The sequence below is a fragment of the Neoarius graeffei genome, chromosome 4 (genome assembly GCF_027579695.1).
Source record: "Neoarius graeffei isolate fNeoGra1 chromosome 4, fNeoGra1.pri, whole genome shotgun sequence".
Classification (NCBI taxonomy): domain Eukaryota; kingdom Metazoa; phylum Chordata; class Actinopteri; order Siluriformes; family Ariidae; genus Neoarius; species Neoarius graeffei.
The window spans coordinates 71482554-71501163 of record NC_083572.1 but is presented as its reverse complement, the minus strand read 5'-3'; the positions used below and the strand labels follow the sequence as shown (position 1 = coordinate 71501163).

General features: G+C 44.9%; 1 protein-coding gene across 9 annotated transcripts in view; it reads left to right on the top strand.

Annotated features, from left to right (window-relative positions):
- Window positions 1-18610, top strand: part of LOC132885201 (peptidyl-prolyl cis-trans isomerase FKBP5-like) — a 75380-nt gene that overhangs the window by 44415 nt on the left and 12355 nt on the right. For 5 of the 9 annotated variants that reach the window (XM_060919592.1, XM_060919593.1, XM_060919596.1 and 2 more), the window contains 3 exons: window positions 12855-12909; window positions 13906-14091; window positions 14206-14445. In XM_060919592.1, the coding sequence (XP_060775575.1) occupies window positions 12855-12909; window positions 13906-14091; window positions 14206-14445 (481 nt within the window). Of the gene's footprint in view, window positions 1-9559; window positions 10855-12854; window positions 12910-13905; window positions 14092-14205; window positions 14446-15594; window positions 17325-17449; window positions 17568-18610 lie in introns of those variants that run through there. The other 4 variants (XR_009654566.1, XR_009654565.1, XM_060919595.1 and 1 more) reach the window with 4 other exon arrangements.

Here is an 18610-nt window from a genome sequence, read left to right as displayed (position 1 = left end):
TTAAAAATCAGACAATGTGATTTTCTGGATTTTTTTTTTCTCATTTTGTCTCTCATAGTTGAGGTATACCTATGGTGAAAATTACAGGCCTCTCTCATCTTTTTAAGTGGGATAACTTGCACAATTGGTGACTAAATACTTTTTTGCCCCACTATAAGTGTTTCTTCTTTCCATGCAGAAAACGCCCTCCAGTTCCCTAAGAACTTAACATTATCTGCAGACCCTTCTTTTTCCTTCCGTTTCAACTTTTCTTCTAACTGTTCTATCTGCCTGGGACTAAAACTGCCCTTCTCAGGGAATCCTAAGTCCTTTACCCATATGTCAAACTGTGCGAAACAATCCTCGCCATACGAGGTTTTCATAAACTGGATGTTTGGGCTGTCATAGGAACATCCAATTCTTATTATAGCACATGTAGCCTCAGGCTTACTTGCTTTTTCTTTTCTTTCCCTAATTTACTGTTTCTGTTCCTCATTGTACACTGTTATATTAATAGGTTATGACAACAATGGCTGAGTTTTTATTAGGATCACTAGAAGAACAAGTTGGACTATGTCCAAAAATGCGACACAATAATTCTTTAGGTATGTTCTTATTAGTAAACAATTTATCTGACATTTACCTTAAGCTAAAAGTAGGTATCGTTTAGCACAACAACCTCAAAGACAGCTCATGCATGTGTACAAGATCTATTTCTCTGCTTCAGAATTTGGAGGAGGACAGTGTTAATTCATCAATATTTTGCGTGCACACCGGTGTGTTTTGGCGACTTCGTGATTGAACCTCTCTATCCCGTTCCTACGATGGGCCAGTTGTTCACACAGAACAAAGAGAGCAAGATTCAATTCTTTCCCAGTTACAAATCGCTGAACGTGAGTCCGTCGAGACACGCACCCGTACTTCCCTCTCTCAAGTAGGTGAGCCGTTACCCAGTTGTCACTTAGGCGGATAATTCTCTTACACAACCCAATAAACTACTCGCGGTTTATTGTCTCAAAATTGTGTTTTATCCGTTTCTGCAAACATATTGATGATACCACAGCTTAGCAGTCCTCCTGGCTTGGACAAACTTCTGTCCATCTCTTATATCAGTCTTTAAATACTGTTTCCACTAATTTCTTTACATAAGAATGCAAAGTTATCACTTACTGGTTCGGTGAGCCCTGACGGTCTGGTCTCTCGTCCGAGTTAGCTCCGCAACGTAGCCTTGGGAGTGTCCCGTCGTCCGAGGATCAGATGCATAGGGCCCACCCAGGGACGCCAAATTGTAATGGAAACTTCTAATAAACACTTCAGAATGCTTAGCAGTTGTCTTTTCAGTTATTTATTATAGTAGATCATATAAAACAGATATGGGTCATTCCATGCCAAATCAACAATAGGTTATGCTCGACCATCTCAGATTTTAATGAAATTTGGAGGGCTCAGAGATACTATTAAAAGAAGTTAATCCCCAAAACTCACAAGCAAGATTCCACTCATTCTCCATTTTCTCCATACTGAGTACTCCGCCATTACTGCTCGGCTCAGGCAATTACTAAAACCCGGGACGGGACGTCACCGGTTTTATCAACAACTATGGGGTCACTGCCCAAGTGATATGTTCCGTCCTGGGTTTTAGCAACAACCCTCGGCTCATGCTCTGGGAGAAATGGTGCAACTGAACTTACTTTCCTTTTCTTGTAGTTTTCTTTTCCTTTAATTGTTGGTATTGCACCCTCTTTCAATATGGGCTTATAGCCAATGCTCCTCAACAGATCAGAGGTCTCGTATGAGTCTTCAGTAAAATGTGCAGAGCAGAGGAGAGACCACTTCATAGGCGCCCAATGTGACCATAAACTTCTCGCAAAACGCGTCCAAATCTTTGCAGTTTGAACATTCTTAGGCCATGAATGCAATGTAAATCCACCTTCTGTCATGTTGCTGCACCCGCCAGCAATACATCTACGTGGAATGGCAATAAATTAGCTCAAAATGGAAGCTTGAAGTTGCAGTCAGCTCTGTGTTTTAGTATAGCGAAAATGGCGATGAGACTGATAGACTTCCTGCTGTGACATTACGGATGTCAAGGTCATTCACTCAGAACGCTACCTATATTAATCATTTTAATTGTAAAAATTACCATATTAGATTTATTGTTAACGCTTAAAACTATTCCTATGCCATTCTTGAGGTCTCGAGGCATTTATAAACAAAAAGTGAGGCCATAGTTCTGTGTATCTCCTTTAAGACAATGATGCAGAAGTGAATTACACTCCACAACTGTTGGGGAGGGGGGCCAGGAGCAAAAAATACCAATTCTCACATAATCAGGCTTTAACATGAAGTAAAAGCAAATCAACAAATCAAATAAAAACCCTACAAAATGCTCAGCGTATTTTTTCTCTCTCTCTCTCTCTCTCTCTCTCTCTCTCTCTCTCTCTCTCTCTCGATAGATAGATAGATAGATAGATAGATAGATAGATAGATAGATAGATAGATAGAACACTATAAGGTGCACAAGGAATTGAATTACAAAGTCTGGTACATACGAAGATTGTTGGTGCAGTAGATAAATAATTCAACAGTGCAAAAGATTGCACAATGACAGTAAATGACCATACGCTCAGTTAGAAATAACCTGTATGGAGTAAATGTACTATATGTAAGCATATCATATGAAGGACATAAACTACATTGTCCAGTGCATATGGAGATAATAGAAACAAACAAGCAAGCAAACAAACAAATAAAGTAAGTGACTTTGTTGCAGAGTAAGCAGGGCTAATATAAGCCAGTGAAATCAAGCAAAAGCAGAGAACAGAGCATCAGGCGGTGTACTCATTTTACCCCCACCTTAGCTGGGAAGAGTTAAAGAGACTAATAGCTCTAAGGACAAAAGATCCTGTAAGTATGTCCGTTGAGCAGCTCTGTGACAACATTCTGCCACTGAACATATTCCTTTGCTTCATTATAGTGGTGTGCAGTGGGTGGCTGTTATTGTCCATGATAGGCAGCAATTTGCACAGGGTCAATCTCTCTGTCACCGTCACCAGAGAGTCCATCTCCATGGCGAGTACAGAGCCAGCTCACCTGACCTGCTTGTCTAGCCGCATAGCATCTTTTTTTTTTTTTTTTTAATACTGCCCCACAGTATACTACAGCATAGAAAATAATGCTGGCAACCTATGTCAATCAGTGATGACCATGGGTAGTGCATCTTAGTTGTTTTCTTGGCTGGAGCAGCGTCGTTTGTGACTGAAGAAACCAATACGAGAATGACAGTCTCTACTGCAAAGGTTACATTTGTGTGTAGTCTCTGGTCTAATGGAATTGCTGTGTTCCTTTCTGCGTGCCTGCTTTTCTGCTGCTGCGTTCCTTAGTTTCTCTTCCCGTCTTGAGATGTTGGGTCAGGGTTTTTCTCCACCTCGTGCGATTGGCTGCAAGGTCCTCCCAGGAAGGTGTTCAGTCTTCTCTCCTGTTTGGTATATGTAGTCCATGACTTGCTTCTATATAGCAAATGTGCTAATGATACAGGTATTGTACACAACCATCTAAGGCTTCACTGTCAGCTTGGGGTTGTTTCACATTCGAATGGTGAGACGAGCAAGCGTTGTAGCTGCCTTCCCAATCCTTTTGTCCATTTCTGTATCCAGAGAAAGGTTGTTGGTGATGGTGGATCTGAGGTAGGTGAACTGGTAGATGGCATCTAGTTTGTAATCATCAGTGGTGATGACAGATGATGCCTCTGTATTCTGTCCAAGACGTTTGTCTTCTTTAGGCTGATGGTCAGCCCTAAGTCTTTGCAGGCCTTGGAGAAGCAGCTCATCAGTGACTTGAGTTCTTGCTGAGTGTGTGTCACAACTACTGCATCATCAGCAAACAGTACATCTCTGATAAGGACTTCACAAACCCTTGTCTTGGCTCTAAGCCAGGCAAGGTTGACTAGCCTACCATCTGATCTGGTATGCAGGTAGAGCCCCTCTGTCATGGTACCAAAGGCATGCTTCAGGAGCACAGCAAAGAAGATCCCAAAGAGTGTAGGGGCAAGAACACAGCCTTTAACACCACTGTGAATGCTGGCAATCTCTAAAGGACCTCAGCTTCCTCAGGAAATACAGCCGGGTTTGCCCCTTACTGTACCGGTGAGTGGCCTAGTGGTTAGCGTGTCTGCCTCTCAATCGGGAGATCGTGAGTTTGACTCACAGTCGGGTCATACCAAAGACCATCATAAAAATGGTACCTACTGCCATCTGGCAAGGCATGCTGCAATACAGATGCAAGTGGGGAGTCAAACTATTGCGGTTACCAGAGGTAACCCTAGCTATGTAATAGGCGAGAGACCGAGGGCTATGGAGATCGGCGCCGCCCTATGCGCTGCAGGCGTGTGTGACGGTCATGGACGGACCGCACATTTCCCTTGCCTCGCGGCTGCGAGGCAGCCCTTGTTTCACTGCCTCCCTGTGCCTAAATACACACACATACATGCTGACTGGCAACTCCAGGAACTTTGAGTTAAACGCTAAGACGTTAAACTTTGCTGGTACTCTTTTGCCCATGAACACTGTTTCACCAAAGATATTTATGGAAAGAAAAATGCAACACAGACTATTTTTAATGTTTCTTTTTAATGTACCAAGTTGCTGCAGAGACTTAGGTGCTGAAAAGAAAAAAAAGTAGCATACCGTTTTTTGTCATGGTGATGAACTGTCTTGTCGCGTCCTGCGGGTGGCAAAAGAGTGCCGACATGAAACAGAGACTTATTTATTTCGTTCCGGCCGCAATTGGTCCGGTCCATCTTGTCAGAACGTCATAGAGAAGACGGAGATGGCCCTGATCAAGCTGCTTCTATATCTCTGTATTTTGGTGATGTTTTGCAATGTTTAGTCTTAATGTTTTTATGTTGTCAACTTGTTTAAATATTGTAGAATGTCCTTATGATGCATCAGAGTCTGTAATGTTATTGTTTGTGTTTGGTGATTATGTGTTTCCCTTTTATGTCAGAATGGTGCTGGTCACCTTCTTTATGTATTTTAGTCTAGTCCTGTGTCTTTAGTCTAGCGTTTGATTTCATGTGGTGAGTTTGTTTTGACATTGACTTTGCTGCCGGTGGTTCTCTGCTCTTAAAGAGACATAGCAAATATTTTCTGGGACATTCTAGTTGACAACTTTTTGTATTTTCTTTTTGAAAATCTATTTTTGTACAAATCTATTTTTTTAAAATATCAAAAATACCAAAAAAAGGGAACAGTATGTTTTGAACATTGTTTGGCTAAAAATTGCCACTAAGTTTTAAAAATAAAAACTCTTGCATGGATTTTTTTTGTCCTCTCCCTCTGTTTTTGGTCTGATCCATTCGCCCCTAGTGGTGCCCGCACATCCATCCTGTTACAACTGGTGTCAGAAGTGGGATCAAGGCCTAGAGGGCAGCAGAGAGTTTTTCAATTTTTTTGTGGCAGATTATTTTTTCATTTTCCCTCCACGATCTTCGTGTCCTTGGGGTGGCAATACCGGCTGATGTGATGGGGCCGAAGAAAACTGGTGAGCGGAAACCTGTTCAGCAAGAAAGCGGGGCCAGTGGCAGAGACGACAGCAATGACTCTGAACTGGCCAAGGTGGCTGAAGACATGTCGGTGCAGGAGCTGCGAGACATGTTCTGGTCCATGATGGCACAGCAACAAGCATGCGACGTCAAGCTGGAGCAGGAAGCTGCGCGACAGGAAAGCCATTGGCAAACCCTTCAACACCAGTTTAGCCTCCTGCAACAGGAAGTACACACCAGAACCACACCGGTCCCAGATGCAGCAGTTGGTGTGCCAGACAGCGGTGCTGATGTGACGCCACAGCACCCACCACCATCATCTCCATCGTCAGCAGAGCCACCTCGCTCCAACAGCCAAGTAAGGACCATGGTTTAGAGGAAGCCCAGATTGCAGTGTCTAGGTGAGCAAGATGACGTTGAGCATTACTTGGTCACATTTGAAAGAGTGGCCGTGGCGTGTCAGTGGCCAACAACTGAGTGGGCAGTAAGGTTGGCGCCCCTCCTGACGGGCAAGGCTAGGGCCGCTTATGTTGCTATGGACCAGCACGACGCCCTGAACTATGACAAGCTGAAGGAGGCCGTATTGGTGGCCAAGTACAACATCAATAAGGAGACCTACCGGCTGAACTTCAGAGGTGTTGAGGTGAAGGAGGAGGAGTCACCGAAGGAGTTGTACACCCGCCTGCGAGACCTGTATCAACGATGGGTCCAGCCCAAGAAGCACACCAAGGAGCAGATTGGAGAAATGATAATCCTGGAACAGTTCCTTCATTTGACATCCCCAGACCTCCAGGTGTGGATCAGAGAACATGACCTGGTCTCAGCAGCCAAAGCTGCCTCCCTGGCAAATGTCTTTGTGGCAGCCCGGCGGAAGATGCAGCCATGGACCTATGCCCAATGGAGGGCAGGCAAAGACTCCAGCAGGCCCCAACGTCATCCTCCACCCACAAAGAGCAGCAGTGGACCGCCAAAGAAGTTCAACAGCAGCCAGACGTCTGTGGGTGGTAAGAGTGGTCCCCAGAATTATAACTCTGCTGTTAGGTCCAACCCTACTTTTAACCCCAGTAGCTCCAAAGTACCTGTGTGTTTTCAGTGTGGTGAGGAAGGTCATATTAAGCCCAAATGCCCAAACAATGCCACCCAGTCCAACATTTGTACAGTACCTAGAGCTAGCACCCCCAGAAAGTCGGTAGCTCTTAGCTTTCATACTGTAGTGTTAAATGGGCGGGAGGTTAAGGCACTGGTTGACACTGGCAGCATGCAGTCTCTAGTCAATGCTAATTATGTTTCAGCTCAACTTCATAATTATGCTGTGATGACCCAGTTAAAGTGTGTGCACGGAGATGAAGGGTCATACCCTACTGCAAGTGTGTATGTGAAGGTTTTGGGACAGCCTTATTTCTTGGATGTCGGGGTAGTGGATAACTTATCCCATGATTTTGGGTCAGGATTTTCCTTTGTGTGAGCTCGTAGCTGGTAATAATGAGTGTAATGTGGCTGTGACGAGGGCAATGGCTAAGAGTAGCGAGGAGGAAACTCCACTTTCTGCTTTGCCCTTTTTCAATGCAGATGTTGAGGCTCTGCCTGGTAAGAGCCGTAAGTCAAAAAGACAGAGGATACAGGAGAAGTTCCAGTTTGGAGTTTCTGGTAGTCAGGAGGATCCTTGTCCAGAGCTGGCAGATGTCTCTGTAAAAATTCCCCAAGATATGGCTTTAATGCAGCAGCAAGACCCAGATATTGGCCCTTTGTTTCGGCAGGCTCAGCTCAGTGTTGGGGAGGAGATGCCAGGGCAAGGTTTTGCTATCAAAGATGGAGTTTTGCATAAAGTGGGAGGGGTTGAGGCCAGGATGGTGGTTCCATTGAAGGCTAGGGGGGTAGTCCTTGACTTGGGCCATTCCATACCATGGGCAGGCTATTTGGGCAAACATAAAACTGTTGCCAGAATCAGCCATTATTTTTATTGGCCAAGTATGGCAAAAGACATTGCAGATTTTTGTAAGACATGTCCTGAGTGTCAGAAAACTGCAAGCAGAGCTCCCCCTAAGGTCCCCTTAGAACCTCTTCCTATAGTGGGCATCCCTTTTGAGCAGTTGGGTATGGACGTAGTAGGTCCCCTTGAGCGCAGCAAAGCTGGGAATAGGTTCATGCTTGTGATTACTGATTACGCTACGAGATATCCAGAGGTTTTTGCTCTTAAAGCTGTTAAGGCTAGGACTGTTGCCATGTGTCTAATCCAGTTGTTTTCAAGGGTGGGGTTTCCTAGAGCCATAATAACTGACCAGGGGTTCAACTTTATGTCTAAACTTTTCTCAAGCAGGTGTATGGGTTGTTAGGCATAAAAGGTATACGGACCACCCCTTATCACCCACAAACGGATGGCCTGACTGAACGGTTCAACCAGACCCTTAAGCAGATGCTACGTAAGTTTGTGGATGAATCAGGCTCTGACTGGGTCAACTGGCTCCCCTACCTTCCATTTGCTTATTGCGAGGTGCCGCAGGCCTCAACTGGATTTGCACCTTTCGCATTGCTTTACGGACGTGACGTTCGAAGCCCCCTGGCACTCCTGAAAGAGACCTGGATGAAGGAGGAGACCCCACCATCTCAGGACACTCTTTATGTGTTGCAGATGCGTGAGAGGCTGAAGAGCATGGCAGAACTGGCACAGCAGAACCTTGAGCAAGCCCAGCAGCGCCAGAAATCCTACTACGACCGCAGGGCTCATGCTCAGAGTTTCAATGAGGGAGACAAGGTGTTGGTGATGCTGCCGAGTGACTCCAGTAAGTTGCTCGCCAAATGGCAAGGTCCCTTTGAGGTGGTGCGGAGGCTCGGCTCAACCACCTATGAAGTTGTCAAGCCAGGAAAGAGGCGCTCCAGACGAGTGCTGCACGTCAACCTTCTGAAGGAGTGGAGGGAACGTCCAGGTGTGAGTGCAGAGTCCCTGATGATCCATCAGGTGCAAGAAGAGGATGAGGTCGAGGAGCAGTACCTACCTTCACCAACAGAGGGTGCCCTTAACCTTGACCATCTCTCCCCTGACCAACAGGCGGCCATCAAGCAGCTCTTTGGTCCCCACCTGTTCAAAGAGCAACCAGGCCACACTCGGTGAGTCATCACGTTTCCCTGAGTGAGGGGGCAGCTCCTCATTGCATGAGTTACAGGATTCTAGAGCAACTCCTTGATGGACCGAGGAAGGAGACTGACCAGATGCTCGCCATGGGGATTATCGAACCATCCAGCAGCGAGTGGTGCTCCCCAATAGTCCTTGTCCCAAAGAAGGATGGCAGTCTTCGGTTCTGCATTGATTTCAGGTATTTGAACTCTGTTTCTAAGTTTGATTCATACCCTACCCCGAGAATTGATGACCTTATTGACTCTCTTGGCTCAGCTAATTGGGTAACTACCTTAGACTTGGCCAAGGAATATTGGCAAGTCCCCCTGAGTGCTTCAACTAAAGAACTGACTGCATTTCGTACCCCTTGGGGGCTTTTTCAGTTCTCAGTCATGCCATTTGGGCTCCATGGTGCTGCTGCCACCTTCCAGAGATTGATGGATCGTGTGCTGGAGGGAACACAAGGGTACGCGGCTGCTTACCTTGATGTAATTATTTACAGTGCGTCATGGGCGGAGCATCTACGTCACCTGCGTGAAGTCCTGAGGAGGATCGAGGAGGCAGGCCTGACCATCAATCCAGTTAAGTGTGCCATCGCTCGGAAGGAAGCAGAGTACCTGGGGTATGTAATTGGCGGGGGTGTCATCAAACCGCAGGTGCAGAAGCTGGAGGCTATCCAGCAGCGCCCTTTGCCCCAGACCAAGATCCAGGTGCGGTCATTCTTAGGCATGGCCGGGTGGTAAAGGAGATTCGTGCCAAACTTCTAGGTCAGGGCAGTCGCCCTCACAGACTTGACCCGAAAGAACTCCCCAGTCCAGGTCCGGTGGACAGAGGACGCCAGGAAGGCATTCGAGGACATTAAGAATGCCCTTTGCCATAAATCTGTGTTGTACTGTCCTAATTTTGAAAAGCAATTTGTTTTGCAGACAGACGCCTCTGATACAGGTTTGGGGGCGGTGCTCTTGCAGGGTGAACCAGGCGAAAGACATCCAGTGGCGTACATCAGCTGGAAGCTGTATCCTAGGGAGGTGCGTTACGCAACCGTTGAGAAGGAATGCCTGGCGGTGAAACGGGCCCTTGATGCCTTCAGGTATTACCTCCTTGGCCGTGAGTTCCTGCTGGAGACAGACCATCGTCCTTTGCAGTGGATGGACCGCATGCGTGATTCCAACGCGTGCATCACCAGGTGGTACCTCTCCATGCAGCCCTTCTGATTTACCATCTGCCATATCCCAGGGAGGGATAATGCCACTGCAGATTTCCTCTCCCGCCTTCTGGTGTGAGACCAGAGGTGGGGGGACGGACCGCACATTTCCCTTGCCTCGCGGCTGCGAGGCAGCCCTTGTTTCACTGCCTACCTGTGCCTAAACACACACACATACACACCGACTGGCAACTCCAGGAACATTGAGTTAAACGCTGAGACGTTAAACTTTGCTGGTACTCTTTTGCCCATGAACACTGTTTCACCAAAGACATTTATGGAAAGAAAAACGCAACACAGACTATTTTTAATGTTTCTTTTTAATGTACCAAGTTGCTGCAGAGACTTAGGTGCTGAAAAGAAAAAAAGTAGTATACCGTTTTTTGTCATGGTGATGAACTGTCTTGTCGCGTCCTGCGGGTGGCAAAAGAGTGCCGACATGAAACAGAGACTTATTTATTTCGTTCCAGCCGCAATTGGTCCGGTCCATCTTGTCAGAACGTCATAGGGAAGACGGAGATGGCCCTGATCAAGCTGCTTCTATATCTCTGTATTTCGGTGATGTTTTGCAATGTTTAGTCTTAATGTTTATGTTGTCAACTTGTTGTTTAAATATTGTAGAATGTCCTTATGATGCATCAGAGTCTGTAATGTTATTGTTTCTGTTTGGTGATTTGTTGTGTGTTTCCCTTTTATGTCAGAATGGTGCTAGTCACCTTCTTTATGTATGTTAGTCTAGTCCTGTGTCTTTAGTCTAGCGTTTGATTTCATGTGGTGAGTTTGTTTTGACATTGACTTTGCTGCTGGTGGTTCTCTGCTCTTAAAGAGACATAGCAAATATTTTCTGGGACATTCTAGTTGACAACTTTTTGTATTTTCTTTTTGAAAATCTATTTTTGTACAAATCTATTTTTTTTTTCAATATCAAAAATACCAAAAAAAAGGGAACAGTATGTTTTGAACATTGTTTGGCTAAAAATTGCCACTAAGTTTTAAAAATAAAAACTCTTGCTTGGATTTTTTTTGTCCTCTCCCTCTGTTTTTGGTCTGATCCATTCGCCCCTAGTGGCACCCACACATCCATCCTGTTACAGCGTGGGAAGGACTTGGCTTTGGCTTGCCCCTTACTATAGCATGTCCGTGTTCTCTTACCAATCGAGAATGTCTGTCTGTCTGTCTGTCTGTCTGTCTGTCTGTCTGTCTGTCTGTCATTCATTCATCTGAAGCCCAAGTTATTTATAGGCTCTGACCACCTCCACATTAACCCCCTCAATGGAGACTATTAGTGGGAGTGGCCCAGACCTATGAAAGTCCACCACCACCATCTCTTTGGTCTTTGATGTATTTAACTGTAGTTGGTTGGACTAGCACCATGCAATGAAGTCTTCCATCAAGCCCTTGTGCTACCCCTCCTGTCCATCCCTGGCACATCCCCTCATATCTGAGAACTTCTGCATGTTTCATGTCTCCAAGTTGTACTTAAATTCTGATGTGTATAGAGTGAAGAGGAAAGGGGAAGGTATAGTCCCCTGTGGTCCTCCTGTGCTGCTAAGTGCAGTCCCCTGACCTGAAATGCTGTGGTCTGCCAGTGAGGTAATCTGTGATCCAGGTCACAACATGTTGGTCCACTTGCAGCCTGGTCAGCTTTTCATTCAGTAAGAGGAGCTGTATGGTGTTGAAGGCACTGGAGAATTCAAAAAACATGATTCTCATAGCACCACTTCCATTGTCCAGGTGAGAGTATGCCTGGTGGAAAAGGTAGAGGATGGCATCTTCTGGATCGGGCCATGGAGAAAATGCAGAAAGGGTAATGTTGTCTATTATATTTAAAACCCAAGTAGGGTCCAAAAATGGTGATTCACCTCAAGTCCTCATGAATGGAATCAGAATTCTAATAATATATATTTACATTTTTTATGTGCACTGATCAGTACATTCCATGTAGCTTATATTTCATACATGCGAAATACTACAGTACCAGTCCAAAGCTTGGCCACATCTTTGAATTCAGTGGTTTTTCTTTATTAATTAAAAGACACTTCATGTCTTAAAATAATGATGGACTGACATTTGTCTTTACTTAGTTGAGCAGTTCTTGACATAATAGGGATTAGGGCTATTCACTATATTTTTATGTACTGTATTTACTATATTTTATTATTTAGTTTCTACATGTGTAAACACATTGCTAGAAGCAAGAAGAAGCAAGAAGCCTTTATTTATCACACGTACACTCAAGCACAGACTTGAGCACATTATTCCTCTTCTCCATTTAACCCATCTGAAGCAGTGAACAATGAGCACACACACCCAGAGCAGTGGGCAGCCACACTACAGTGCCTGGGGAGCAGCTGGGGGTTAGGTGCCTTGTTCAAGGGCACTTCAGCCCAACTTCAGCCCACTTCAGCCATGGTTGCCCCATGTTAACCTAACCGCATTCCACTGTGGGGGAAGCCAGAGTAACCACTGACCCGGAGGAAACCCACACAGACACGGGGCGAGCATGTAAACTCCATACAGAAAGGCCCCCGTCAGCTGCTGGGCTCGAACCCAGAACATTCTTGCTGTGAGGCAACAGGACTACACTGCACCACCCTATGGTGCTTCCATAGGCTAGCTAATAAATGTCATTGTTGAAATTTTGCTGTCTAAGATTAGCTTGCATTTTTGTTTGATTGCAGCTGGCTTGGCATGCTACTTTAAATGATGCTTAGTTTGCACTCATTGCACTCAGTTGTTGAATTGTGCATGAGGATTTATTGTGTGAGTTCCAGCTAATATCTGCATGTGTGACATAATATCATTTGCCTGTGAGCATGTTTTATTGTGCTCATGACATATATCTGACATCATAGGTTGCCAGCTAGCTTGTTAACTGGGATTTCTTCGTAAATATATGAAAGTAATGTTTACAAAATTTGTTCTATAAATACAAATGGCCTGTCTAATACAACCTCTTTCATCTTTATAAATAAAACAGCATTTACTAGATACATGACTATCTCTGTGATTTGCAGCTTCCATCTTGATTCCTCTAGCCATGATGAAGATTTCCTCTTGCAGTTGGGTGGGGTATGTTCCCAGAAAAGTCAAAACTACTGGCTTATTTTGTGGAATTTCAAGGATTCTGATTGATGACACCATTAGAGGGGAAAAAAAAAAAACCCACAACCCCCACACATATCCACTGACTCAATTTCAGATTGTTTAGTTTCAGTTTCAACCTTTGATTGTGAGCTACTTGGTTTTTGTGAGCCATAGTCATTGTTTTTGCTGAAGGTAACTAAAAACAGTCTTTAAACTATAACAGACTTTTAGTTTATGTAGGTAAGTATATAAACTAAAAGTCTGTTATAGTTTAAAGACTGTTTTTCACTGAGCCTGAGGTGGATAATTGTTTTAGTATAAATACACAGATGATTATTTAAAACATTTTTTAAAAAATCATCAGTGTATTTATACTAAAACAATTATCCACCTCAGGCTCAGTGAATATCGGTGAATAATAACCTCGACTTTGTTATTCACCAATATTCACTGAGCCTGAAGTGGATAATCATTGTATATTTTTGCTTATATATAGTGCTTGTTCTTATATTGTAGTTCTTTTTTTTTTTCTAAGTAGCCACTCATTCACAGGAACTTGTACAGTTGTACAGACACTCCACATACTCCAAGACCAATAGAAAATGTATATTTTTGGATATGGTGAAGTGTTCTGTAAAGAGATGCTTATTTAGCATTTATGGAAGGAGTCTCCTGTAAGAAGCTTTGCACAAGGACACAACAAAATAAATGATCATCAATAACTGTTTTACAAAACATAATGTTTTGTTTTATTCCTTAAGTAATCTACATGGGATGGGTTGTTCTGTTCTTTCACGACTCTACTTAAAAATGTGCCGCAATATTAACTTAATACACATAAATAGATGATCATTGATTTACTATATAAATTAGGTTTGAATATGATTTTTTTTATTTGTAGTAATATCGCTCTACATGCATGCCATTGTGGCATTTACACAAATTTTGATACTTGTGGTGATGCCTGCATTGTTGTTTCAGGCTGGACAATACTACCCAGCTGTCATTCACTATCAGCGTATTGTAACATGGCTTGAAATGGAGTACAGAACTAGAAAGGAGCAACAGCAGGCTATCAAAGCCCTCCTGATTATGGCCCATTTAAACATGGCTCTGTGTTACCTACGCCTGCAGGAATACTCTCAATCTGTGGAAAACTGCAATAAGGTATAGCATTCGATAACCCTCTATACATACCTCAGCGATAGAGTAGCTGCACACACAACAAAGACTTAACCATAGTAGTTTGTGAATGTGTACTGTTTGAATTGCTTTTGCTAGGTGGTTGAGCTGGACTCTGCAAATGAGAAGGCACTGTATCGGCGTGGAGAGGCTCGTCTGTTGATGAATGAATTCAGTCTAGCCCTAGTGGATTTCCGGCAAGTTCTGCAGGTCAATCCCACCAACCGCGCAGCCCATTGCCAGATTGCTGTCTGCCAAAGCAAGATACGTGAACACCATGAGCATGATAAAAAGATCTATGCCAACATGTTCCAGAGATTTGCTGAACATGATGCCAAGGTACATAAACTTGTCAAACTATATTTAACAATTATTCACCAAAAGTGATGTGAATATTGGTGAATAATAACCAAGATGAAGTCAAAGTTATTATTCACCTATATTCATGGAATAATTCTTTTTAGTATAAATAAATTTATTTTTAGGCGGCACGGTGGTGTAGTGGTTAGCGCTGTCGCCTCACAGCAAGAAGGTTCTGGGTTCAAGCCCAGTGCTTGACAGAGGCCTTTCTGTGTGGAGTTTACATGTTCTCCCCATGTCTGCATGGGTTTCCTCCGGGGGCTCCAGTTTCCCCCCACAGTCCAAAGACAGGGAGTTTAGGTTAATTGGTGGCTCTAAATTGACTGTGAATGTGAGCGTAAATGGTTGTTTGTCTCTGTACTGGCCTCACTAAGCGTATGCGTACTCAGCTATCCAGCGCGTATAAACGGCTAGGTGAGGTGAACAAAGAAAAGATGCCGAGGGTATCCAATTCCTTTTCTCCTCTCCTTTATTTTACACACGAATTAAGCATATGTGCAAAATCACACTGTAAAACTGAAAGCAAACACAAATAAAGACATCTTTTTAGCACATATTCGCTGTCTAAGTTGTTTCAGACTCCACATGTAACTTACTGTATGCATTGTTTTACATTGAGCATGCTAGCCGCCATTACTTGGAACACAAAGAATCTACTCGTTGTAGAAATACATCCATTTACATCTTAAACATTCTCTTATTTCACCTAAGAAACGTAAAGCATTTAACACAATACAATTTGAACACTGCGTTACTTACGGGCATTGCCCCCATGGGGTATAAAGAAACTTTATAAACTTGTAAACAGGATGCACATGTAGAGCGGCTTGCTCTGGCAAATGTCTCTGTCTTTCAGAGAACAGGAAATCGAAACTTAACTGTATACCTTTGCACTGCGTTACCACTAGTGGTCAGTAGATGGCGCCTGTGCAGTGCAAATCACAGGAAAAACCTTATTCCAGGAACACAAAACGGATATATGTGGTCATTAAGACCAGCACACTCCCTGCCTGGTATCTTAAGGATACCACACATCTATTACCTCTTAAGACACTTAAACACAATCAACATCCTGTTTAGGAGAGAAAAGTAACACAAGTTCAGTAACTGGTCTTTTGTACACTTTAGGAGTGGCTTGGCGAATAGCTCTGACATCTACAGTCCTTACAACATTGTCTTTGCTGGGAAAGGTTTTGATGACCATTGCCATCGGCCAGTGATTTCTTGGAACTGCATTGTCTTTCATCAGGACGATGTCTCCTTCTTGCAAGTTAGGTCTTTTGTCCTGCCATTTGGCATGACTTTGCAGGGTGCTCAAGTACTCACGTTGCCATTTGTGCCAGAATGTCTCTGCAAGATGCTGTACCAGCTTCCACTGGTGACGGATGATCTCGGCCTTGCCAAAATCAGGTGGAGGTGATGACGGGGCTCCTGTCTTTTGTGTTAGGAGCATGGATGGGGTGAGTATAAGTGGGTTCTCGGGGTCAGTTGAAACAGGCAGCAGAGGTCTCGCATTCATGATCACACAAACCTCTGCCATGAGTGTGACGAGGACTTCATGTGTCAAAGAAGAGAAGCGTTGCTGCAGGAACGTGGAGTCCAGGATGCGACGAGCCACGCCGATGAGTCGCTCCCAGGCCCCTCCCATATGGGAGGCATGCGGGGGGTTGAATATCCATGTGCGTTGCTGATTTTGCAGGTAACGTTGCATGTCTGCGTCGTCTTCCAGATTCAGTTATTTTGATGCACCAGTAAAATTTGTCCCTCTGTCTGACATAATCTGTGTTGCAGGGCCTCTGATGGAGAAAAATCTCTGCAGAGCATTAATGAAACTAGATGCACTCAGTGTCTCTATCACTTCAATGTGTACAGCATGCACATGCAGACATGTGAACAGTACAGCCCACCTTTTGTCGTTAGCTTGTCCACCTCTCGTCCGATGGCAGACGACCTCCCATGGCCCAAACACGTCCAGGCCGACGTACGTGAAAGGTGGGGCGGCTTGAAGCCTGTCTGCGGGCAGATCTGCCATCAGCTGATGTTCTATCTTGCCACGCAATCTCCTGCAGGTGACACACCGGAATAGTGTGCCTCTGATGCATTTCTTCGCACCCACCAGCCACAGCCCAGCGTCCCTGATGGCTCCCTCTGTGAAGTGTCTGCCCTGGTGTTTTACCTGCTCATGGTAGTGGCGCACAAGGAGAGTCGTAAGGTGGTGCTGAGCTGGGATGATGAGGGGATTGGTACGGTTCACCTCAAGGCCGGACTGTGTAATGCATCCGCCAACTCTGAGAAGTCCACAGCTGTCAATCAGTGGGCGCAGCTTTACAATGTGGCTGTGTTTTGGAATGTCTGTCTTACTCTGTATGTTGCTGAATTCAGTAGGATATCTTTCCTGTTGCATGTTCTTGATCAGTATGTTTTTTGCCTTTTCCAGGTTCTCTGGTGTGATTGCTTTCTTACAGGTATGCCACCCTCTGCATGTGTTGTCTTTGTTCGTTTGCCTGAAACACTGAGCAATGTGAATCAAGAGCGCAAGTGCTCTCAGTACAGAAGTCCACTTTGAGAAACGCTTGAAGCGCTCAGTTCCTAAGCTGCATTGTGTGGTTTCAGTGATTTAATACTGTGGTCTGAGGTCTGATTTCAGAGTCTGACTCTGGGTCAACAAGATGGAACAGAGGCTGGTGATGTTCTGGAGGCTTACCAGACAGGAAGTCAGGTCCAGTCAGCCAGTTGGTATCTCTCAGCGATGCAGCAGGAACAGATCTGGAGCCATGGTCGGCCGGGTTGAGCTCTGAGGGGACATACTTCCACTGTTGGGGTGAAGTTGCTTGTCGGATGCGTTGCACCCTATTTATGTAAACATAAAATCGTCTCTGTTCATTGTTAATATACCCTAACACAACTTTGCTGTCAGAATAAAAGGTCACAAAGTTCATGTGCAGGTCTATGCTACTCACAACAGTCTCCGCTATCTCGACAGCAAGGACTGCCACGCAGAGTTCGAGTCTGGGGATTGTGGTCTCTTTCACTGGTGCCAGCTTTGCTTTGCCAAGCACAAATCCGACTTTGGAGTGTCCATCTTCATCGGTCACCTTCAGGTAGGCGACTGCTGCAATTGCTTTGGTTGAAGCATCCGCAAACACACAACTCTCTCGAGCTTGCTGCAGAGGTGGAGAGAGATGTGTAGCAGCGGGGGATGTCTATGTCTTGAAGGCATTGTAGGGAGGACTTCCATTTCACCCACTCTGCTTTGAGGTGTTCAGGTAACGGAGAGTCCCACTCACCATTTCCCATGGTCAGCTCTCTCAGCAGCAATCTTCCTTGTATGGTGACAGGTGAGAGAAAGCCAAGCGGGTTGAAGATGCTGTTTATGGTTGAGAGCACGCCTCTGCGTGTGAAGGGCTTGTCGTCTACCTGCACTTGAAAGGTGAATGCGTCTGTGACAATGTTCCAGCTGATACCCAGGCTACGCTGCATGGGGACGTCATCAGTGGCAAAGTCCAGGTCTTTGATGCTGCTTACACGGTCCTCGGGGGAAATTCAGCCATTACCGCTGTGCTGTTTGATGTAATCTTGTGCAACTGAATGCGGTTGTGGGAGAGCATCTCTTGCGCTCGCTTCACCACACTGATGGCCTCGGACTCTGTTGCAAACGACTTCAGAGTATAAAAGTCTCTCTCGATGAATGCTCTGACATCTGAGCTGAACTCAGATTCTGCTTCTCTCGCTGCCCTTCTGAGGCAGTATATTGCTACAGCAGGAGATGGTGTGTTGCCAAACACATGGACACGCATTCTGTAGTCCGCGATGTCATTGTCCCAGTTGTTGTCATGGAACCACAGAAACCTCAGGTAGTCTCTGTGGTCCTCCTTGACTACAAAGCAGTAAAACATGTGTTGAATATCTGCAGTCACAGCAATTTTCTCTCTTCTGAACCTGATGAGGACACCTAACAGGTCATTGTTCAGATCTGGGCCTTTGAGCAGGACATTGTTAAGCGAGATCCCTTCATACTGGGCATTTGAATCAAACACTATTCAAATCTGTCTGGGTTTCTTGGGATGGTAGATGCCAAAAGATGGCAAATACCAGCTTTCTTGTCCTTCTTGGAGGACTGGGGCAATCTCTGCATGGTGACTGT